The sequence below is a fragment of the Pseudopipra pipra genome, chromosome 5 (assembly GCF_036250125.1).
Source record: "Pseudopipra pipra isolate bDixPip1 chromosome 5, bDixPip1.hap1, whole genome shotgun sequence".
Classification (NCBI taxonomy): domain Eukaryota; kingdom Metazoa; phylum Chordata; class Aves; order Passeriformes; family Pipridae; genus Pseudopipra; species Pseudopipra pipra.
Window position 1 is genome coordinate 73227719 of NC_087553.1, and position 25348 is coordinate 73253066.

Consider the following 25348-nt stretch of genomic DNA (forward strand, 5'->3'; position numbering starts at 1 on the left):
GGAGACAGATGTTTAATGGAGTCCAGGATTACAGATCTGCCAGGCTTCACATGTAATCACCAGCTTCTTAGGCTTCCTCTTTCTTCTCCCCTTCTTCTGGGTCTGTTACAGGGTCAGGGGCTGGGGGAAGGGAGGGTGGAGATTTTCAGATTTCCAGCTAAATTCCTTGAGCTGCCCTTAATACTCTGACCCATTCCCAGCTAAAACCACAACCTACCAGCCTGGCAGGACTCAGAGAGACGAAGGTGGATATTTTTGTTGTTGTTGTTTTAAACATGAGAGGGATGCCTTTAACTCCAGATCCTTTTCCCTGAACAGCTCTGTAGCTCTACTGAGCAGCCTGTGTGTGACTCCACGGAGGAACAGCACCACAATCAATAGTGCCAGGTGACCTGCAACTCCACGTGTCAGGCAGCTCTGTGCCCCAGGGGACACGTCTGCATGGCCTCCCACCTGTCACCCGCTCCTGAGGATCGATACTCCCTGCCATTCTCACCCTGGGAATGACTCTGCAAATGCTTTTTGCATTTATGGCCGTTGCTCACTCCTTCCTCCAGCCTTACTTTTTGTCCTCTGTGCAAGGCAGGGGGTAGCTGTCTGCAGAGCCCCATGAATTGGAGAACCAAATATTCCCACTTAAAAAGCATAGTACAGGAGGAAGGAGACCTGGTTAAACTGAATGATCCACCTCATTCCTCATGTCTTGACTCCAGGTATTCCCTTACAATTGTGTCCCTAACATGGATACTTAAAGGCAAGGAGTCCCATGGATGAATTAAACCATCCTCTGCAGAGCACAGCACCTTGGAAAGCCTCTGTGCACCCTCCAGCTCCTGTGCTGCTGCTTTGAGCAGCCTGTGGAGGAACCATGCTGGCATGGGGATGGCTTTTTTGGCAAGCCAAGAGATGGATGCTGACATTAGTTCAAGCTGAAGTTCAAGCCAAATGCAGATCCACAGATGGCACTGTGAAAGCTGTAGTTCTCCCCTCAAATATTGAACATGTAGAAGAGGGCACAGCTGCAGAGTTCAGGCACAAACACACCACCATCATGCCTGAACACAGGTCTTGTAGGGTGAAAGGCTGGATCAGGCACTAAATTGAGTTAATGCACCCATGTGGATATAAGTGCACCCCAAATCCTGGCCCAGGGGTGATCTGGACACTCTAATCTGTCAGTATTCCTCTGTATGGGATGAAGAAAGCTTTAACTCATCTACAGGGGGGCTACAGAGAGGACAATTATTGTCTCAAGAAGCATTTCCCTCTCTGATACCCAGCAAAGCTCAGGCTGGATTTCTGATGGCAACTGAGAAAAAGTCCCTCTGAGCTTTGGGATCCAACAAAGCCTTGCAGTTCTCATCAGGGCAGGCACACCAACCTCAGGTGTCAGGAGGAGACCTGAGTTTCCAATAGTCACTGGCAGGTGTTACAAAGAGTTCCAGAAGAGGTCCTGACCTTGGAGATATCTTCTGTACTTACAGGACACGTGGAGCTGCAGTGGTTTGCACACAGCTGATGTCATAGAATCATAAATTCCTAGAACATCCTGAGTTGGAAGGGACCCACAAGGATCATCAAGTCCAACTCCTGGCCCTGCACAGGACACCCCAACAATCCCACCATGTGTCTGACAGTGCAAGGACTCTATGAGGAAATGAGACCGAGTCTCCCAAATCCTGGACTGTCTCTCAACTCCAAACCTTTCCTCCTTTCTAGTGCACTAAGCATAGTACTGGTTTTAGGGCAAAGTGGGGCACTTGAATACAGCATCAACTGGCTCATGAAAGTGTTTCCAAAGCATAAAAAGATCCTTAATTCAAGTGTGAAAAGGGACAGCCTTAATTCAAGGCTGAGGGGACAGTGGGAGATGAAATTCCAGATGCCCATGCCTCTCATGGGATGGACACAGCCCCCGGTGGAATTTCTTCCCTTGCCATGAATGGCTCATTTGGGACACCTCCAAGACCTTGAATCAGTTCCTCACCTACTCATCTCAGCTTTTGGAGTTATTTTTGTCCCTGCTGGAACACACAACCAACCCAGACAGAGGTTAAGGGACTCCCTACTCCATGAATTATCCCACCCCTGCTTACTCCTAAATACCCCGTGCCAGCAGTAAATGAGTTAAAATCAAGCCAAATGGTGACTTTTTTATTTTTTGCAATAATATGCCTTTTGCTGATAAAGAATTTTTTCAAAAGAGTCAGCAGCTCAATGTGCTGCAGTTTTTGCCAGTGGGCCAAACCACTTTTATCATTCTTGGCTGAGAAACACAGGCACTCACACAGTGTCTTTTCCATCCTGAGCTGAGCATCCATGCGGGATTTTCCATCCATGCAGTCATTTCTCAGAGGGCGTCTGACCTTATTTAACAGGCCCTTAATTAGGTGAAAGCAAATGCAAGGGAGAGCTGAGTTCAGCCTCTGATATCACTGAGGGTAATGAGGGGTGTTTCAGGAGCAGGAAAGAACAATCAAAGAGAACAAAAAGTTGCCTTTGCTGCCAACTGGGATTACACTCATTGGCTTGATAGGGATTGACTGAACTGGAGGAACTGCTCTTCCCTATCTGTTTTGTGCAGGACTGCTCAAGAGAGGGACAGCTGGCAGGGAAATGGGTGCTTTGGAGCCCTCTTCTTGTGGGGATTTAGAGGGTGATGAATGTGACGCATCTTTACAAGATGGTGTGAACTTCTGCCCATGATTTGGGCTTCTTAGAAGCTCTGATGGCCCTGATCTTACCTAGGATGTCAGTCTGGTTTAGGAACAGCCAATTATAGAATCATAGAAGGGTTTAGGTTAGAAGGGACCTTAAAGACCATTTATTTCCACCCCCTGCCATGGGCAGGGACACCTTCCACTAGAACAGGTAGCTCCAAGCCCTGTCCAAGCTGGCTTTGAACATTTCCAGGGATGGAGTATCCACAACTTCTCTGGGCACCATTTTCTGGTGCCTCACATCCTCTAAGTAAATAATTTCTTCCTAACTTCCTAGCAGTTATTCCAAGGAAGAGATGATGCTGCCAATACCCTTCCAGAAGTTGGTTAGTGAGGTCCTGCAGAAGACCTGATTACTCCAAAGAGTGGGTGTGCACAGTGGTCATCAATACACACACTAACCCTTCTACAAGTTGAGATTCAATACTTCAAGACCAGAGTTGAATTACAGAAATTACAGAGATCTGCAACAACAGCGGCAAAATTTACTCTTTCTGGGTGTCTCTGCAGCTTTTAAATCCCCAGGTCAAAAAGTCACACCTAATAGACAATCTCAATTTTCATTTCCAAACAAGATCATTTCTGTCTTTCCTGGTTCTGGCCCAGTGATGAAAACCATGGTCTGCACACAACCTGATGGCTCCCAAACAAACGAATGCAAATTAAAAGGAAAAAAAACCCTCTCGAGTTATTTTGAAAACTTGTGATCTTGAGCCAGTGTTTCTGGGGACAGCCTCAAATTGACAATCCCCTGGAAACAGCCGTTCCAAACCTAGGAGTTAATGCTACTTGATACCATGTGCAAAGACCACATTTGGAGAAATTAAGCCGTGATTAAACAAAGCTATTAACGACTGCGTTAACTAATTGATAGGATAATGTAAGCAGCAGACAAGATTTCAATCAGTGGTCATGAAATCAGAAGTAAACTGGCCAGTCCCCACCTCTTCTTTGGCAGCTAATTTGCACACAATAATTCTGTTGCTGGTAGTGACTCAGCGGCAAAGGGAAGAAGAATAAATCTCAGGAGACAAATAGGTAGAAGCCTTCTCCATTTTAATGAGAAACACACACTGAAAGGCCAAAAAGAGCCTGTCAACATGATTTGCAGCACTGTTAGTTAATTTTTACCAAATGTGCTTCCTGCCACGCTTTAGTAGAAGTACATATTTATTTGATATTTCACTGGCAAAGTTTAAAAGAGCCTCCAAAATACCCATCTGCTTCTGCTACGCATGACCCTACCAGTCTCACCTCAGACACACTGGAATGGTTTTAGGGAATGATAGCACTGCACAGATGTGATTTATTCCCAGACTGGGGATGGCTTTCTGCTAATTTTCAGGGAAGAAGCACAACTTTCCTCTGGAGCATGAAGCCGACTCACCTACGTGGAGCAAACCTGCAAATCTCCTCCCTTGAGTCAAACACAGAAGGTTTGGGGTTGGAAGGGACCTTAAAGATCATCCAGTTCCAACCCCCTGCCATGGGCAGGGACACCTTCCACTAGACCAGGTTGCTCCAAGCCCTGTTCAACTTGGCCTTGGACACTTCCAGGTTGCTCATAAGTAACATAAGGTTAGTCAGAAACTGGTTGCAGAACAGTCTTCCCTAGGCACCAGTAAAACAAAAGTAAGAGGAAGCTCAAAGACTTGGGATTTAAATAATATGAAGTTGGGGCCTCTTGCCATTTGCCTTCTGTGTTTTGAGCCTTTAAGTTCACCTTCTCTGGCTCTTCCCTTTGATCCCTCTGTATCAAAGGGAAGAGCTGGGATTCCTTTGTCTTGGAGTTGCTTCCAGGTTCCGCATCAGCTTTGCAAAACACACCCAGCACTGGGAGAGACTCAGGAGTCCAACATGCTGAAACAGTTATTTAGGGGGTGATGGAGGTGACCTTCCAAGGGCTAATCCAAAGCCACACAAGGAAAATGAGCATCCTGCACCTCCTGGCATGGAGAGCTCTGTGTGTGTGTCAGTGCTTGAGTGTGAAGGAAGCAGAGAGGCACGGCCAGACAGAAGTGTGGGGAATGCTGGGAGAGGAGAGAGCAAAGCAACAGGGATACCAGGAGTGGAGGAGCAAGTGCAAGCCTGCTAATGAGAGGACAGGGCCATAAGGAGGGATGGGATCAGACAGAGAGACAGAGTGAGTGGGAAAAGGGTGAAAGAATTATCTCAATCCCTGCAGAGAGTTCTAGAGAGCTTGTAGGCTTGGGCTTCTCAATTGGGAAGAGAAAGAAATTCAGAGATTAGAGGAGGAAGAGGGAGCCCAGGAGTCTGTACATGTGTGATGGGGAGGGAGATGCAGAGACACTGCAGCAGAGACCCTCCTGTTCCTCCAGCAGCACTTGCCATCTGTTCCTCATCCCCTTAGATCAACCTGTGAGGCAGAGGGTTCCTTGGGGTCTGCACATCAGAAACAGAAAAAGGAAAAAGAAACAGTCCAAGCCTCCAGTGATGTAAAAAGTCTGGAGAGGAGCTGTTTACAAGGCCATGGAGTGACAGGACAAGGGGGAATGGCTTCAAACTGAAAGAGAGAAGGTTTAGATTGGATATTAAGAAGAAATTCTTCCCTGTGAGGGTGGGGAGGCCCTGGCACAGGTTTCCTGGAGAAGCTGTGGCTGCCCCATCCCTGGAAGTGTTCAAGGCCAGGCTGGATGGGGCTTGGAGCAATCTGGTCTAGTGACTTGTACCTCTCTCAGAGCCTTTGTGAAGGCTGGAGCTAAGTGGATGATCTCCTGATAAATAAAGACAGATCCCATGTGTGCTCCAGCCTTTCCCTGCTCCATCAACAGGGACTTGAAACACACATTCACACCTAAAACACACACATGGCCACATCTCTGTGAAATCATGGGACCTTTATATACTCTGTCTCTGGGTTTCAGTGACAAATCCTCTCTCTTTGAATCACTCTTTCTATAAAATATGTATTTCTATATAATGGAGCCCCTGTGATGGTGAAAAGCTGTTGCATCCTGCTCCTGAGAGCACTTCATGGCTGATAGTGGGCAAGGGCTGCTTGTCACCCCTTGATGTTCAGAGGAGCTGCAAGGGAGAACTTGTTTCAGCCACAGACCACAAGGCTGAGCTGGGTTCCCTGTTCCCTTTGCAGCCCAGGGAGTTCAGCTCCCAATGAAAACCCCCATGTGCAACCCAAGGACTCCCAAGTGCACTGAGGAAAGTGCTCCCATGCAGAAGTTGACCTTAAAAAAGGTCAGGGGATATATATATATATATATATATATGTTTTTGGCAGCACAAGAAAGCTGCTTCTTGTAGTCTGATTTATAGTGACAGCTCTTTGAAGGTGTTTTGGGTTAAAGGTGCCTTGCTGGGACTGCCAGAGCCACGATAGGACTGAGACAAGCTGGAGAAATTGGCTTTATCACTGGGGCTTCTATTCTTGTTGAGGACTGGTGAGTGATGGAGCCAAGACTGGCAAAAACACAGAGTTTGAAGCATAAATCCTATGAAAGCAGCTGTTTAGCCTGGAGAAAAAGAGGCTCAAGGGCACCTTACTGCTCTTTACAGCTACCTGAAAGGAAACTGTGGTGTGGTGGAAGTCGGTCTCTCCTGTCAGGCAACCAGTCACAGGACAAGAGGGAATGGCCTCAAGTTGCACCAGGGGAGGTTCAGGATGGATACTGGGGAAAAATTTCTTCATTGAAAGAGTGGCCAGATGTTATAACAAACTTCCCAGGGAGGTGGTGGAGTCACCATCCCTGGAAGTGTTCAAAAAGCGAGTGGATGTGGCACTTCCCAATATGGTTTAATGGGCGTGGTGGTATCCAGTCAAAGGTTGGACTTAACAGTCTTGGAGGTCTTTCCCAACCTTCATGATCCCATGATTCTGTGAAAACAGCTTTTAATGGAGCAAATATACAGCCAACAGAACCACTCTTATCTCTGGGGCGCAGACAGGGTTGAGCCCAGCAGACAGAGGCAGGAGAAATCTCCTCTTTCCCCAGGGATGGGACGAGTCCTGGAGCCTGTCTATCTTTAAAAAGGTCAGGTCAAGCCATCACCCTCCTGTCCTTCATCTCCAAGGGCCTCACAATAGCACTGTGGGCAGTGAAAACCTCTGATAAGTCAGATCTTCATCCGGTTATGAAAAGATCTGTATGACATGGCTTGTAGGGTGGATGGGATATTTGCTCCCCAAGGCCAAGCTGTTCCTAATCCTGACTCCAGCACAACCCCTGCACCCACTCTCAGCGACCAAGGCTCTACAAATGCTAATTCATTCAAGCACTTGAAATGTGTTGTATCATGAGCACACAGGCAGTGACTGCACTGCTGTGGTGGCAGCTCTGTCACTCACATCACTTGCTGCGCCTCTGATAAAATCAGACTTGGGCAAAGGCTTCTGTAGCATTGAGTGTTTCACAAAATGGGATCAGGTTTTAAATAACAACAGTCCCTGCCCTTTTCACTAACCTCTCTCACAGAGACACCCATGAACTTCAAAGAAGGGTGGGAGGAGATGATTGAATAAATCACACAGGGACTCAGGGCTCCTGAGTTCTCTACAGGGCTCCATCAACAATCTGGGGCCCCATAAAAACCTGCCTAAGCTTGTGCTTTAGCCAATCACAAAATGAACCCACTCCTGTTTAAGGGTCAGGGATAAGTAGGTAGTCACCATGTCAGCAAAAATATGTTCATAGAACTTTCTGGAGAAAAATCAAATTGCTCCTCTCGTTCCAGATTTCATTTTTTTAAGGAAGTGAGGCATTGAACATTGCTGTCCCACTGGCCTTTCCTACAGAGTTTTGAGACAGTTCCTGGGCCCAACCAGCCCAAGGGAGCCAAACATCTTGTCTCTGTAAATCTGAAGGGCCATACAAAGCCAGGGGTGGTATCTGAGGTGACCTGGGGCCAAATGGACCTGCACAAAAAGGACACTGAGCAAATCTGAAATCAGTGGATTGGTTATTGCCATATCAACATGCTCAAGGGCTGTGACCCCCAAGGAATTCCATTCTATGCAGAAGAAGAAGACAAAGGACCCACACAGTGAAAGGACATGAAAAAGGAACAGTGTCATGACCAAAGGCTCACAGGATTTCAAGCATCACCTGCCTCCAGCTTCCCACCCCATCCCAGCAGGTGACTGGGACTGTTTTCACTTCAGCACTGGAGATGACATCCAGTTCTTGCCCAGAATGGAGCAGATTGGAAAGCAACTGCAGCCCTGTCATCATGTCCTGTTCTCCTGAGTTATGACATCTCACAGCCTCTTTAATGAGGAGGAACATACAGAGCTGCTCCCCCCCCCTTACCAAATTTTAGGTATAAATATCCACAGTAGAGAGAAATGGTCAGAGATATCACAGAGGCACAAAACACTTCAAATGAAATGGTTCAAGCAGAAGAAATGACACTCATAGGTTGGCAAATATAACCTCCCTACTGTGTATGTGGAGAAGCACTACCAGCCTGTCACATCTGAGCCCTTGGATCACAGCAACCCTCTTGAACACCTCCCTCCAAAATATCTCATATATCTCTGCCTTACAGGCCAGGAGAAAACACCTCTTATCTTAGGTAAAGGTTAATAATTCCATTGTTAGCCACGGTCTGGAAAACAGCCACCTGAGGAGGATATGAGGAAGGTCTATAAAAACGTGGCAGGTGAGGAGGAAATGATTATTCACCGTGGCCTTTTTAAGGCAGGAATTTGTGGGTGGTAAAACTGCCACGGGGGTGGATGAGAAGAGGGGATTTTGTGCCCCATCCCCATCCTTGAGGCCACTGACTGTTGACCACTGGTGCTGTCAGAGGGTGGGAGCACCCAGCACGTCTTGGGGGGGACCTTGGTGTTAGGGAACTGGGTGATATTGGGAGGAAATCACACTTCTCTGAAGGTTGCAGGTGTCCTCCAGGCCATCCATAAAGACAATAAGGAGAATATCAGGTGGCTGTTTTATGTTTGGTGGTGCTTACACAGTCCAAGGCCAGGGTTCAATGAATCCTGGAACGTCTGTATGGGTCTCAGTTGGACTGGTGACCTCCACTGAAGTGGCGCTGTAGGGCACCTGCCATCACCCAAACACAGTCCTTCTTTGCTCCCTTTATTTCTGCAGAGCTAGAGCCCCTCATGAGCATTTTTGAATAAACCAGTTACAACAACTCAAGTGACCCTGCACGTCCACAAGTCTAATTATACACAGTGGATTTTTTCATGCAAAAGTAGTTCCTCATCCTCCCACCCCAACAGCAAACTTCTCAAGGCCAAGCATTCTGCTGAAATCATCCAGACTTCCATGCTGAACACCCAGATTGATCCTTCCCTGGGATCTGGCTGTTAGCATTTGCAAAATAACACAAATACCACAACAGGGACATCACATGAAACTTGGCCCGCACCCTGGCAGGCTGTGCCCTACACTCTTGATCACTGCGTCTCAAAGTGGCCTCAGCCTCTCCAAAAACTCCACTTGGAGCCAAATGATTCAGCATTACACTTTTCCATGTCTGTGGCAGATGCAGCCACAGTTTGAGTGGGGGTGGAGAGCAGTGTGGTACCAGCAGATGCAGCAGCAGCTCCTTGTCATGCAGCCAGCAGGACGTGGACTGCACAAAGCAGCACTGGGGGTGGCTTCTGCCCTCTTAGTTCTCTGCCCCTGGCCCCTAAATATTGCATCAGTGTATAAATGCAATAATTTCTGAGCATGAAAAGCCATGAGATCAACGACAGAGCACATCTTTGTAGGAACTGTGGTCACTATCAGAACTTCACGTGCAGTCCTGACATCCATAGAATGATGGAGCCAAAAGCTTTCAAAGCACCATGGACTGGTGGAGTTTCTTACCTGCTTCTCAGACATGATGTAGAGGTGCTCGTGGTCCACTGAGAAGGCCATGTCCCTCAGGATGGGGCCAGTGTCCACCACCTGCACAATCTCGTACTCCAGGGTGTTCTTGGTGGTGCCATCCACACGGATCTGAAAAACAAAAGCAGGGAGACAACATGAGTATTTTTTCTCCTTCCACTGAAAATGTAGAATAATCATAGAATCACAGAATGGTTTGGGTTGGAAGGGACCTTAAAGATCATCCAATTCCAACCCTCCTGCCATGGGCAGGGACACTTTCCACTAGACAAGGTTGCTCCAAGCCCCATCCAACCTGGCCTTGAACACTTCCAGGGATAGGACAGCCAAAGCTCCTTTGGGCATCCTGTGCCAGGGCCTCCCCATCCTCACAGTAATATGTATATATTTATAATATATGTACATAATAATCATTGGAGAAATGCATTGTGGTCCAGGTTTTTTGGACAACGACCACTGTCATCACAAAGTGGACTTTTCCCTTCCTCCTCACTGAAAGGATAAAGCAGATTTAACCACCTCTGCTGGTTCCATCAGCACAAGAGCACTGGAGAACAATCCAGGGCCTGCTTCCTATTATCTGGCACTGTCACTGTGCTGCTGTCATTGCCTGGACAAATCTACCACTCCGAAAATGATGGCACAAGGGAAGGATTTGTGGTGGTGATGAGCAAAAAGATAAAAAACACACAAGAGCCTGAAGGACTGACTCACTCAAATGCTACTCAGATAATATTATTGCTCTTCTTGCTAATGTTCCACGAGGCAATACATTATTGCAGAGTGTTCAATGCAACACAGACTATTTCTCTTGCTGATTGCACATATCAGATATTGAAATCGGTCCTGCACGAATATGGCACCTTATGATTCCAGACACATCTCATAACGGGGTGTCACTTAGGAACATCAATAACTGGGATTATGAGGAGGAACAAGACACACAGTTCCCAGTCTATCCCTGACTGTGATCCAGTGAATACAGAAGAAAACGCAGAAAATGGCAGAGGTTTCTTTACCTGTCTAAAAACGATTTCTAGAGTTGGGTTCAAAAGTCAGCCAGAGAAGGTTTGCAATCCCTTTTAATATATAACAATTCAGGATAAACTAGCTATTCACAGGAGTCCTTCTGGATCTTGTGAAGCTCTTTACAGCAGCAAACCCCACAGTCATGCATTTCAAGATGCATCCACGTTCCTTATCTCCCTCACTGTGTTTTCACTGTGTTGCCTTTCACTTTCTGAGAATCTTCTACCCTGTAGCAACACAAACATCACAGTGTCCTTTTCCAGAAGAAACAAAGTTGTAGTAGGTCTGCATCTTGCTCCACATCATGATCTCCATACCTTCCTGACCAAAGCTCCCCAGTCCCTGGTTTGCACTTGTGCAGTTTGGGAGCTGAGCGAAAAGCACCCTTCCCATCCAAAGGGAATAACAAAATGTGGAGAACTTATGGCACCAAGACCAGATCCCACTGTTCCCTGGCACAGTCCTTGAGCCTGTTCCTTCTGTATCAACCTTTCAGCCAAGAAACTGAGCCTGAATCGTCTTCTGTGTTAGAAAGTCAAAGAGAAAGGAAGAGAGGGAATGGCAAAGCGTCTGGAAGGGCTGTATGAGCAAAGGGCAGCAAGGATTTACAGGTTCTTATCTTTACCTTTCCTCAATCTACTCAGATGCTGTGGGCCAACACAGAAATATGATTTCCCCAGGAAAGACAAGGAAAATGAAGAAGAAAGGAGTTAGAGGGGCTCCCTGTGCCAGGAAAGGTTGTGGAGGGTGCTCAGGGATGCTCAGATCCTACGTTCTATCCATGAACCTCCACAGACATGGGTGCATGTGCAGGCACTGGCTGTTGGGCTGGTCAAATGACACCAGAGGGTCTGCAGTTCATTTATCATCTTGATGGATCTGGTGATGACAGCGACACATGTCTCAGCATCCACACACAAAGAGGTCAGGGCCTGAAGCCCAGCTACGAGCATCCCTTCCTCCCACTGGTTCTGGCTGTCTGGGAGGAAAGGGCTCGTTTCCGTGGTCCCTCATGGGTGAATTCAGCTCCTTCAAATCTTTCTTGGAAGTGGACACCGATGTGAATCACCCACGAGGTCAAGGGCGAAGATGCCAACAGGCTCAGGATGAGTCATTCCCCTTAGGACAGTCAGGACTAGGGAAGGAGAGGGAGAGGGCTGCAGGTTGAGAGCACAGGAGTCTCCCTGCTGGGGCTCTGCTCTGGGCAGCTCAAATACCCCCACAGCAGGAGCCTTTCCCATTTCCCTCTGAGGCTCTCCAGCTCCAAGTTCTCTCTATCAGGGAGCAGTCAGTGCGCTTTGTATGCTGTCTCGTCTCTGCCTCTCCCCCAGTCCCTCGTGGCTGCTCATCTCTGTCAGAGCATCCTCACCCTCTGCTGATCCCTGTGCTAAACAAACCTCACATCTTCGCTGCTTTGACCTTGATTTTTTAGCATCATCGGGGTCAGATCTGCAGGCCACCAGATATGTAAGCAGGCAATTATCACCCCAGGGCTCAGTCACCGTCCTCAGCCTCTGCTGGGCCCCATTAGAGGGGAAAGAGCTGGGAGATGGAAGAGGCAAGGCTGGAGAAACAGCCGGCTGGAGTTAACAAACCATGGAGACAGGAGGCACAGCCCCCAGGGATCTCCCCCCTGCATTTGGTGCAGGTAAAAGATTGCAGAGGCTTCACACCAGGAACACAGAGCTCCTCGGAAGTGATTTAACAGCGATTGCCGGCCTAATTGCCTGAAAAGTCATTATTTTGCCGACGGGGAGGGAGGGAGGAAGGGAGGGAGGAACAGGGGTTCGTTCCACCATCTGTGTGCAAACACACACAAGTGAGCTCATGCACACACATGTGAGTGCAGAACCTCTCTCTCCAGTTAAAATTAGTAGCTAAAAGAAAAAGAAAATTGAGAAAAAGGCCAGAAAATCTGGCAGACATCAACCCACACTGCACAGACTGAGCCAGCAACGAGGTGATTATGGGAGACTGCAGCCAGGAGTCTGGCCTTTAACTCAAATCTTTACCTGCCTTAAACTCTGTCTTTTTTATGTTAGACCCCAGGCATGGAGCCCAAAGGATCTCCAAGTTTCCAGCACATTCTTCACAGTCCTGAGCATCAGACAACACAACAACAGTTTCTCCTTAAGAGAGGTTTATTCCTGGGTCCAAGGCTCCCACTAGAACCAGGGCAGCAAAAAGAAAATCAAAAGAAGAGCCTGTGATGGTGAAATGAGAAGATTCTCATCAGGTGATCATCACTAAAGTCAAGAACACAGACACAGTCTCTGCTTGGGAAGCTCCCCAAGTTCCCAATTGCAGGGAATTTGAAGCACACACCAGCCATTTGCTCTGTTCCTGCTCTTCTCTGCTGGCATCAGCCACAAGCCCCACATGGAGCTGGGTGCTGAGATGGATAGAGTTTGACTGAAATACAGGTGTTCTTATATTCAAGATGATCTTATTAGGCTGTGGGATGAGAGCCTGACTGACAGTCCGGTTGGGATTGGTCCTTGAAAGAACCTGTGAACCACGAGCACCTCTGCAAGGCAAGAGGGAGGGGAGCAAGAAGTGATGGAGGGGCTCCAGGACCACAAACAAATCTCAAAATGCTCAGTCTGATCCAACCTCCACTACCAGCTGCGTGCACACTGATCCACAAACACCCTCGTCACCTCCACCACAGGATCATCCACCTGCTCCCGCTGCCTAAACGTCTGTCTTGGCTCCTTGGACCCCAAGCTGCTCAACTCAGCACCCCGAGCTGCCCTGCCCTCATTTAACCCAACACACACATGGGAGCTCCCAGGGACCAGCATTAATCCTGCTTCCTGGAAGGCTCCGCTCGCCGGGCTCGGCTCTGCAAAGCCAGCTGCTATTAAAACATCAGCATGATGCTTCCCGAAGGTCAGCTACCAGGGGACCCATTCTGGCAGCTGTTTGTTTGTTTGTCTGAACATTATCTAGGCCTGGGCTGTTTATTTACATCCATTGAAGTATCAGACAATAAATATCCTCTCCCAGTAGCAAACAGATGCTTGCACTCGAATGTTCTGGCAAGCGCTGACTTCAAAACGATCCCCTTAATGAGCAAACAACACTATTAATCTTTAAAGACACAGGCTCTGGCCTTCTCTGAGCTCCCACCCTCATCATGGCTAGACCCACAGGCATCCTGGCAAGAAGCCCGTGGGTCTGGGAGATGAAAGAAGGTGGAAGATACCTTCAATCACTCGACTGGCGCTTTTCAGTGTTATCTGGGTCTCCTCAGCTGCTGAGGGATCCATGGGAGGGTGATGCTTGAGCACAGTTTCCCCATCAGGTTGGTGACAGATGCCTCAATGACACTTCTAAGAAGGAGATGGGGTTTGGAGGTTGGGATCATATAGTTGCTGAAGAGAGGGACACAATACCCCGCTCCAAATCATGGGGATGGACTCAAAACAGTCAGAGAAAGAGCAGTGGGGTTGGAGGACAAAGAAGGAATTGGTGGTAGCAAGAACTTAGTGCCTTTGATGGAAGATAAACCATGATTAGGGCAAAAAGAAAATATCTTTAAGCTGACCAGAGCCACAGAAACACCTGCCTTCCAGACTGGAACATCAATCCTTTCCTATGGTCTGACAGGAACATGTACCTCTGCTATCATATTATTCCTCCCTGTAATGGGGCACTTCCTGCTAAAAATCCATCCACATCAAATGTACTTCAGGAGCTTTACTTCAGACCTGTCAAAGCCTGATCCTATTGACTGAATCGATGTTTGGAGCACGTTAACATCATCCAGTTTTGGTTTAATCAAGAAAAAGGCACTGGCACAGGTTGCTCAGAGGGATTTTATACACCCCATCCCTGGAAGTGTTCAAGGCCAGGTTGGATAGGGCTTGGAGCAGCCTGAGCTAGTGGAAGGTGTCCCTTCAAAATTATCTTCAGACTCACTTCAGAAACACATCCCTAAACCCAAACTCCTGCTATTACCTCACTTCTATTTTATTTTCTGAGCAGCTTGCACTGCTCTCTGTCAGCAAAAAAACTGGATCATTCCCACTGTGCCAACTGGGCTCAGCTGTTTCCTACTCCTCTAAAACCACCACCTCCTTCCCAGACCATCATTCCTGGCCCACCAGAGTCAACACAAGACCCCCTTCAATTAACATCTCTGTATAAAGCCCTTGAAAACCATGCAGGGCTGGTGAGAGCGTGGCTGGGAGCAGGATCTCGATGCCCAGCTGGGCAGGGCAGCAGGAGCAGACGCCGGGTGGATGATGGTCATTACAAATAATTAAATGAATAACTAAGCAGAAGAGGAGCTTGGTGAACCATGGCCAACCCTTCCCTCCCCACCACTCTGCCTTTGTGCAGCGTCAGCAGCCTCTGGGCTGATGAAGTTAAAAGGGAATTCATCATCTCCTGCCCCAGTGCTTCCAGCCGGTGCTCCAGCAGCTCCAGCTCGAGGCGTGCTGGTGGTTTATTTTGGCCATGAAATTGCCCCAGTTCCCAAAGGAGGTGATTAAATGGCTGCCAGGAATATTGCAAGGGTGGCTTTCCAAGGAAAAATCTTTCGGGTCACTGAATCAAGTCCTGCTTCCTCTGCCTGGGTGCAAGGGAGCAGCCACAGCTGTGGCACTGCCTTGGAGAGGAGGAAAAATGTTTTGGGGCAGGGAGAGCCAGACCTGGGAGGACAAGCTTTGCCCTTCCTATGCCCTGAGGCGTCTTTCCTTTGTCATCCCTGCCTATGCTTCCTGCATGGCATCTCCCTGAAATCCCCGTCATTATTCCTCACTATTGGATTAAGGATATACAAACAGCATTTCCAGGAGCTCCAAGCAGCCCTGGAGTCCAGCACATCAGTCCAGGGTGCTCTGAGCAGTGCCCAGCCCCAGCCTTACGACTGCACAGGGGCTGCTAATACCTCATTGCTTTTCCAATATCGGTTCCTCCCTGGTTTATGAACTTAATGTTCCCCAGTGGACACTGGGACTGCTGGCTGCTGTTCCTGGCATAGAGAAGGGGCAAAGACACAGCAGGAGGTGCATGATCTAATGTCAGGCTGTTATGATGATCATCTATTCCTGCTTTCCCATTGATCCGGGTTCCATGGTGTAGCTCTATCGATCAAAGACAGGGAAGGGGCCGGTGACACTCCATGTTCCTCCCATTTGCCTCTGCTTTCTAGTAAAATAATCTGTTCTAATTTGCCTAAAGCCCATTAACAGGAGATCAATTCCTAATAAAACATGGCATTTCAATAGCCCTGTCCATCTACCGATCCAGAAGGCCTTTAGAAACGCTAATTGAAAAAGCAAGGGGTGAGGTGTCTTTAACTTGTGCCTGATAGTCAGAGCCAGCAGCTCTCTCTCTCTCTGCTCTTGGACAGGTGTTGGAAAGTGCTGCTTGCATGGACAATGCCAGCTCGTCCAAGTAGAGATCTAAGAGCACCTTCAGCCATGTGGAGGGCAGGAGCCTGGAAAACCAGGTGTTTAGTGTTCTTTACACTCGTGGTTTCAGTGCTGTCCAGACCTCAGTGTGTCATGACATAGAATGCTTTGGGTTGGAAGGGAGCTTAAAGATCATCCAGTTCCAACCCTGCCATGGGCAGGGACACTTTCCACCAGCCCAGGTTACTCCAAGCCCCATCCAACCTGGCCTTGGACATTTCCAGGGATCCAGGGGCAGCCACAGCTTCTCTGGACAACCTGTGCCAGGGCCTCCCCACCCTCACGGGGAAGAATTTCTTCCTAATATCTAATCCAAATCTCTCCTCTCTTATATTAAAGGCTTCCTCCTTGTCCTATTAGCATCTACCCATGTAAAAGTTGCCCTCCCAATCTGTAGGTACAGTTGATCACACACATCTGCTCCACACAAAGCAGGATGGCTTTGCAATCCCTTTAGGTTCCTGATTTATATTTCTTCTGTCCAGACCTAAATGATAGATTCAAGGAATCATACAATCACTGAGGTTGGAAAAGACCTCCAAGATCATCGAGTCCAATCTTTGACTGAACAAATCTTGTTGTTAACAAGCAAGCAGGACTTATTTGCTACAGCAACAGCCAAAGAGAATTGTTCTACCCCCCTTTTCCATCCACACAGTTCCCAGGGCTTTTTGTCCCAGCAGCAAACACAGGAAGTTTCAAGAAAACAGCTTTCCTAGAATAACTGCAGCCTAATCCCTGTCATCTGCAGGCATTGCACTGTAATCCTCCCCCTCACAGCCTCGGCTGGGTCCTGGCAGGGACACGGTGGCTGTGCTGGGCAGGGGCACAGGATCTAATCCCTGCAGAGGAGTCACCCACTGACCTCATGTAATCCAGCCAGGCTGAAAAACTGGGTCAAACAGAGATGTACCTGAGTACAGGGGAGGAGATCACCCTTGCACAGCAGAGGAGGGGTCCTCTTGCTTCAGAAGGCCCAGGAGAAACACGGGACAAGATGCTGATGGGCATCTGGTTTCTTTTCGAGGGAGATGTGGGTCACCATGCCTTGACACAGCTACTGCATGCTCCAGTCTCATGGTGGGTCAGTCTCACAACAGGTCAAGCACACTGGGATACACTGGAATCGTAGAATGACAGAAGGGTTTGGCTTGGAAGGGACCTTAAAGACCATCTCATTCCAAACCCCCTGCCATGGACAGGGACACCTTACACTAAACCATATTGCTCCGAGCCCCATCCAACCTGGCCTTGAACACTTCCAGGGATGGGGCACCCACAACTTCTCTGGGCAAGCTGTGCCAAGGCCTCACCACCCTCACAGTCAAGAATTCCTTCCTAATATCAAATCTAGATCTATCCTCTGTCAGCTGAAAGCCATTGAAATCCTGCTTTGGGCCAGAGGGTTCTTCAAGCCAGAAGACAAATTCCTAACTGACAGAGGTCCCCTTTTTTCCACAGCCCACAGCACATGGCTACTGTGCCATCTCACAGTGATTCCCGAAATCCCCAATAACATTTACAGGAAGAGATCCTCCTGGCTGCAGTGAAATTATGATTTAAATTGGACAGAAATAAAAGACCGACCTTTCATTTTGGGTTTGGACATCACCTAACACAGAGGGTTTATGACTGCTGCTCCCAGCACCATAAAAATAATAATTACAGCTTGAAGTGTGTCCAGTCAGGCTGTCTCTGAACTGCAGGGCTCATCCCAGTGAAACAGTTACAGAGCTGGAAAGAGTGAGAAAGAGGAGATGACCAGGTCCTCCTTCTCCCTCACCAGGGAGAGCGTGTCAGGTACGTGCAGCTTTCACATTCATGAGCCAATTGACAGATGACATCATTTTTGAGAGCATAGTTTACACACGCTCCCCTGGCGCTCCCTGATTGATAAATTAGACACTCATGAGCCATGTGCTAATCAATGCAAATCATTAGTTTGTAACAACACAAGGCAAGCTCGGCAGAGCTCATTTTTCAAGGTAATGGCCTGCCAAGAGATCAGTGTTCAGCAACGAGCCCTGCCAGGCAATCCATTAACAGGCTGCTGGCACTCACCTATGGCACAGGGCTGAGGTCTTGCTGTCCACTCCCCAAAAAGGACTGGACTGTGCTGCTCAGTGCAGGAGTCAGAGCCCTGAACCTGCAATTCCTCCTCCTTCCTCTCCACTAGGCATCCCAGCCCCTGGCTCTGCTGACAGTGGCCACCCTAGACCCGGACATTTGAAGTGCTTGTGCTCTTGTAGTCCCTGAACACTTATCCCAACTCTGAAACCTAAAATAAAACTCATTTGAGTCTGAAATATTGTACTTTGTCCTCTATTGGTGGAAAATGAGGGAGGGTACTCAAGGCATGGATTTGTAGGTCTGTCCTAGGAAATTCCATGCTGGCATCTCTGAGGCTTGAGGTCATCAGGCTGTGCTTGGCCAAAGGAAGAGGCCATTTGAACCCTCTAGATGCCAGATTTACTATCCAAATTTTGGCTTCAGGCTATTACAAGAGCTGTCAGCTGAGCAGGTGCTTCGGGAGAATGAAATCACATCAGGGAAAAACCTGCCCCCACCGACCATTCTGCTGGAGCAAAGGGGAAACAGGAGAGTGGGACAACTCTGCTCCTTCCCCACAGGAGCCCGTACAGCCTCTGTGTCTGCTTCCCAAGCTCCACAGGATTTCAATCCCACGGGCAACAGAGCAGCCTCTTCATCCAGGGGTCACTTTATCAGGCACGTATCCAACCACAGGTGCTCTACAGAGCAACTTCAGCTCCTTCATGGAGAATAAAGACTCTCATCTGACATTCCCAGAGGTAAAGTTCAGTGCTCACAGAGAGTGTCCTGCTGCTAAATGCTCATATTTATGATCCCAGTGGATAATCTCAAAGGTCATCCTAGTGCCACTCCAGCACTTTTGTTTCTCTTAAACTGGTGGAATTTCGTTTCCATGGCCAACATTTTGGGAACTTGCTACCTTTGATATATTTACTGCCACCGCTCCTGATTCTTCATGAGCAGACAGGAAATGGATGCTTTGAGTTACAGTGGTTCTGATTGAGATTAAGGGATCAACAACAGAAAAAAAAGGATGGAAATTAAAGTTTTACATACAAGAACGTGAGTGTCAGCTCTTGAAGTGCAGAACCCAAAATGCTCCCCAAACTCTGGTCAGCTCTAAAGCAGGAGTCAAACTGTAGAGAAAAATAATTCAGACAAGCAGCAACACCAGAAAGACTCAGAGCCCTGCATGGTTTTGGTTCAGAAATACCCAGAAGTGCAGAGTGTGTGTGAATGGGACTGACCAGAGACAAAGATCTCAACACAGTCGGCCTGGAGTCCAAATCCTTGTGTGGGATGGCTCAGAAACTGAGGCAGGGAGTAATATGGGATGGAATGAAGACAGATGGATCGCAACATGGGCTGGATCATGAACACAAGTCCTTTATAAGTGCCTGTTCATAACAGAGGGACCAGATTCCTCGCAGGGATGAGCTCATCCCGCCGCGTCGGGAACGCGGTGACCCCGAGGGTTGGGAGTCCTGGGCAGGGGGGTGCAGAGCAGCACCACAAAGGGCCCTTTGACTGTGGCCAGACGGGGTGAGCTTTGAGACACCCACGGGTCCTCACGACACTTTGGCACTTGAGAGGGAGCCAGATGCCCTTTGGCAGTGAAATGTGTGTGGAGACCAGGGCACCAGCATGGACACATGGGCAGCACAGCACACGTCAGCACAGCAGCAGGAAAGGGGGTGGGAATATTCCAGCAGAAAAAGCAGGGGGTGTGGAGGCACCCAGCAACCCTTGCACACACCAGGCTCACCTGCCTGGATTGAGGATTCGGTCATCAATGGATCACGGGGTCTCCATCACGACCAAGGGGTGATGTAAAGATGAACACGCATAAAATCACAGAATCATGAAGTGTTTGGGTTGGAAGGGACCTTTAAAGGTCATTTAGTTCAACCTCCCCACAATGAGCAGGGACATTTCAACTAGATGAGGTTGCTCAGACCCTGTCCAACCTGGGCTTGAATTCCAGGGGTGGGGCAGCCACAACCTTTCTGGGCAACCTGTGCCAGTGATTCACCACTCTCATTGTAAAAAAATTCTTTATAGCTAATCTAAATGGACCCTCCTTCAGTATAAAACCATCACAAAAAATGTCCTTATATCTAATCTAAATGAACCCTCTAAAACCATCACCCCCTGTCCCATCGCAACAGGCCCTGCTAAAACATTCACACCCGGCAGAGCGTGGGGTGGGAACACACGTGGAGAGCACAGGAATCCCTTCGAAAGGATCTGCTCCCTGCAGCAGATAACACAGGGAATCTGATCCCAACAGGGGCATTTACACACCTCGGCTGGAGCAGTGCCCTGTGCAGCTCCAGGCATCAGCGAGGGCAAGGAACTCAATCACGGCCTGTCACATCCAATCCTGGAGACAGGCCAACACATCTGCAATTTGCCTTTGCAGCATAACAGAGGCAGAGCAAAGCTCCTGCTTTGCTGAGGATTTGGGCATTTTCGCCACTTTCTTTAAAAAAAAAAAAAAAAAAGGGCAGCGAATCAAAAAATCGTATCCCAGAGATTGTATCGCTGGTCCAAGTGAGATTGGCTGCTCTTGTACTGATATTTGTGTCAGGTGCTGGTGCTAAATGACTGCAGAGGTGCAGAGAGTGATGGGCTGTGAGTGCACCACCAAAAAGAGAAATCTGGGACCCAGAGCTCATTCCTCACTCCCCTGCTAAGAACTGTGGGGTCTGGGCAGGTTTGGGTGGAGCAGTGGGTTGGCAGCAATTCCTGTCAGTAAAGTGGGTACAGGTTATCTCCAAGGGGAACGTGAAAGAAAAGCTCTCCAAGGGAATCAGCCAGCCCAGACTCTCTCCTCAGTCCCTTCTGTCACTTGACATCCCTGGGGCTAAGGTTGAGATAATGAGGTCCCACATATCTCTGGGCCCCAGCCCCACTGACAGAGCTGTGCTCTGCAAAGGTTATTGTAATTCAGTCACTGATCCTTTCAGCTCCTGGGCTTCTCAATGCCAAGATGACCTATTAAGAACTTAATATCAGATAAAAAACCATCCCTTGAAGCTTTTTTTTAACCTTCATAATCTATGTTTATCCACAGAAAATAATAGGAGGAGAGAAAAAGAGAAAGCGAATGCTTATCTTCCAATATTGCCTCAGATAAAAGGGAAGTGCCATCTGGGGACAAAACCTCAAGTTTGACCTTTCTCCCCTATCATGCAAACAGCCAGAAAACTGATCCAGCACTGAAACAGTGGATGAGGCCTCTTCCATTCCCCTCCCATAGATCGATCCTCCTCTGAAAGGTGGTCCCAGCAAGTCCCACCTCTTCCATCAGCCAACTTCCATCAAGACCAAATCCCTCAGCAGCCCTCTCTATTCAGCTGGGTCTCACTGAGGCCTTTGGATTCCTCTCATCTCCCATCAGTCAGGCTCTGCTTAATGACCCAAAGATGTCTCTCATTGTTTTTTTTCTTCCAAGAACACCAGACAATTCGCTGGTTCTCTCCAATATAGACTCATAGAATGGTTTGAGTTGGAAGTGACCTTAGAGATCATCTCATTCCAACCCTGCTGCTGTGTGCAGGGACACCTTCCCTGGAGGGATTGAAAAGATGTGGCACTCAGGGATATGGTTCAGTGGTGGTCTTGGTAGTCCTGGACTTGATGATTTGGAGGTCTTTTCCAACCTTAACAACTCTATTATCCTATGATTTTAATTATTGCCTCCAATAGCATAAGAATGGCACACATCTCTAGACCCTTAATCACAGGGGCCCTTTGTACATCAATCAGAATTATCCAAATGTGTATTCAAACCCTTTGGTTGAATTATCCAAAAGTAATTCAAATGAATTTAAAAATAACAGCGTGGCAGGCACATTTTTAATGCCAGTAAATCACCAGCCAGGGCCATCAGTGTGAAGTCCCCATTCACAGAGAGAAAAAAGGAGGGAATGCAGAGGGTGAGGATGGCAGGGAGTGATTTCCTCACAGCCAAGCACACCCCAGCATCTGCAGAGCATCAGCCCAGGTCTGTAGGAGAGAAGCTGATCACCCCATGGAGGAAACAGAGCCCTCCATGTACACTTAAAAGGATTAGGAGGTCTGCTGGGAATGCCCTAAGGAGTTGTATGGCACAGAGGGCACGGCATAAGGCATGTTCAAGGGAGAATTAAGAGAGCCAGAGGGATTTAGGAAGTGAGTGCTGACATATTATTCCATTTAGGCAGAGGTAGGGGACTCCTGGGAGAGGAGAAAGGCTGCCTGAGCCACGTAGTTTGGCTGCCAAGCTGGGAATCATATCCTGGATCAAGCTGTTGGAGAGTTTAAGCTGCCTCATCAAAGGGGTTAGAATGGGGTTCATGAGCTTAACACAACCTTACAGCACTGATCCAGCCCAAAACCTCTGGTCCATAGGAACTGCAGGGGAAATATGAAACGCAGGGAAAATCAGAAGGTAGAGGGTCTGGAAAAGCTGAGCGTGAAAGGGAGGGACCCTGAGAGACCATGTCTAGGAATGCTTTAGCTGAACCAAATGATGGACAAGGACCACAGCCCAGCAGGGCAGTCAGAGCAGAGCTGAGGGTCACTGTCCTCCCAACAGGACCAGCTTTCAGACCTGCAGCTCCCTTTGGGCCTCACATCTTCCCCAAAACTCTTTATTTACATTTGTAAGTACCAGAGCAATGTCCTGCCTGAGACAAGACATCCGTTGCTTTTCTAGTTCAGGAGATTGAGATGTCTGAGCTCTAAAAGTAGCATCCCATGAGTTCCAGGACTCCTCCATCCTCTAAAGGTCCGTGGTTTGCTATTTACCTGCACAGCTCATTATCTTTGTGTAAGTAATTTATACCTGGCCACGTATCTGTGGAGACCAATTAAAAAATCCTGCCTGAAAACTTCTGGGGACAAAGTGCAAGTGGTTCCTCTCAGAGTAGATACCATGCCCCAGGCACTGCTGCTGAGCTGTGTGCTTGGACAGCAGATTTTAGGGAAAGGCCATGACTACTTCCTTAAGATGCTCATGGCACTGCTCTGTTTGAGGTCCCGGGGGTGCCCAAAAAGGATCTTTTCCCATTATCCCGAACATGTCAATCAAGGCAGAGAGCCTGCAGCAAGCTCAGCTGCACCTTTGGGGACGGAAAGGTGATGGAAGAAAAGGCTGGGCATGATGTCCTGTCTCCACAGCCATCACCTCTTCCCGTGGGTCAGGGAGGGACAGCAAGAGCGTGTTGCTCGCAGGAGCAGAGGGATCACTTTCCTCTGGGACCTCAGGGTAACCCAGGCAATGAAACTCTACCCAAAGCCGTTTTGACATCAGGTCATGGCTCGAGACAAAGCAAGGTCAGGAGTTCAGCATCAATACAGCAAGTGCCAGTCAGGACACAAAAGCTCAGGGATCAGATGTACCTGCCAAGGGCTGCTTGGGAGGGAGGGCATTGAGGCTCATAATTACTCCTCCTTTCATCTGTGCTGCCCTTCCCCTCGGTTCACACGGGCTCTCCTGGCTTTGTCCTTGCACGGGGTGACTCTGAGCAGGGTCCCAGCCAAGGCACCCCCTCCTCAGCCACACCAAAAAGGGGGTGGCACAGCAACTGAATGATGAGGGTGTCAAAGATTAACTCCCCCCAATTACTGAAGTCTTCGGCAGAATCACCCCTAAGAGCAACCAGTAATTTCTGTGGTCTGCTCCAGCTTTGTGCTGGAGTAAATCACAGAATCACAGAATGGTTTGAGTTGGCAGGATCTTAAAGACCATCCAGTTCCATCCTCCTGCCATGGGCAGGGACACCTTCCACTATCCCAGGTTGCTCCAACCTGGCCTTGGACACTTCCAGGGATCCAGGGGCAGCCACAGCTTCTCTGGGCAACCTGTACCAGGGCCTCATCACCCTCACAGTCCAGAATTTCTTCCTACCATCTAATTTAAATCCACTCTCCTTCAGCTTAAAGCCATTCTCCTTTGTTCTGTCCCTCCAGGCCCTTGTCCCAAGTCCCTCTCCAGCTCTCTTGGAGCCCCTTTAGGGATTGGAAGGGGCTCTAAGTCTCCCTTAAGACTTCACTCCTCCAGGCTGGACACTCCCAGCTTGTCAACAAGGTTATCACAGATTTACACACCAATAGCAGCACGGACTCCAGAGGAACTAATGTGGACTGGTGACCACAGCTGAAAAAAGAGGACCTCAAACCTCCAAAGTAGGAGTAACTCCTTCCCCTTGAAGTCCTGACAGATTGAGTTAGTGCTGATGCTTCATATTCTCAACATTTGGGATATTATTTAATGAAATCCCAAGTCAAGGACCTATATATGCAAAACCCCGTGTATTTTGAGGTACACAATGATCTTCACCCAAACAACAGCTCGAAACACTGGCAATGTTGAGGATTTGCTGGAAAAACAGACCTTTACTGGAATTGCCGTTTGCTCCCTCTTTCCCAAAGCCTGTTCTCATTTTTAGGTAAAGCTTTCATGTTTCCAGGACTTTGTTGTGGTGAAATTAGATCAGTTCCATGAAACTGAAACAAAGCACAGCAACCCCAGTTTTGGAGATCGTCACACTCCCTTGAGGATGCTTCACAGAGCCCACGGGAAAACAGACTGGCAAGTGCCTGGAGCTCCCTTGTTTTATTCCCTCTCTCCAGATCTGCCTCATAGGACAGAAAGGGAGGGAAAAAAGGCTTTGTAACAGTTATTTAACCAACCCTTAACAGGTTGCATCAAAGATTTTCTTGGTCCACGGGAGATGGAGAAAAAAGTGGAAGAGGTGAGTGGCTCTGCCTGAACATCCAGCACAAAAGGAGGGGGAAGGAGAAGGGGTCGAGGATGGACTGCCAATTATTTTTGGTAACTCCTAACCCAAAATGCTCCTTTTTGGCAGAAGCTTCTCCACGTGTGCAGCAGATGGCGCAGCTGCAGTAGCTGTCCCGCGGCCACCCACTGTCCCCACGCCAGCCCCGGGACCATCCCAAAGCACATCCCTCTCTAGCTGGAGCTCTAATCCTGCCCTTTTTTGGTTGAGCCCCGCACTGGGCAGCCCCCAGCACTGGGTTTTAGCACTCTCTGAGCAGTTTACAGGGATGAAAGCGGGTGACCAGCTGTCCCAAAGAGGGGGGACAGTCCACAAGGGATGCAGGAGGCACAACTCCATCATACAGAGATGGATGCGCCATAAAACCCCATAAAATCGGTGCCCCCTGGGACACTGGCACCATTCACAGCCCTGAGCTCAGCCTGAGCCCTCCAGCCCTCCCTGGGATGTTTAAAACAGGGTGAGACAAAGGACAAGCTACAAAACAGGCCGTGGGGAGC

General features: G+C 48.5%; 1 protein-coding gene across 2 annotated transcripts in view; it reads right to left on the bottom strand.

Moving 5' to 3' along the window:
* The window catches only part of PLXNA4 (plexin A4), a 445892-nt gene that overhangs the window by 214088 nt on the left and 206456 nt on the right, over positions 1 to 25348 (bottom strand). For both annotated transcript variants that reach the window (XM_064656587.1, XM_064656588.1), the window contains exon 4: positions 9536 to 9667. In XM_064656587.1, coding sequence (XP_064512657.1) covers positions 9536 to 9667 — 132 coding nt within the window. The remainder of the gene's footprint in view (positions 1 to 9535; positions 9668 to 25348) is intronic.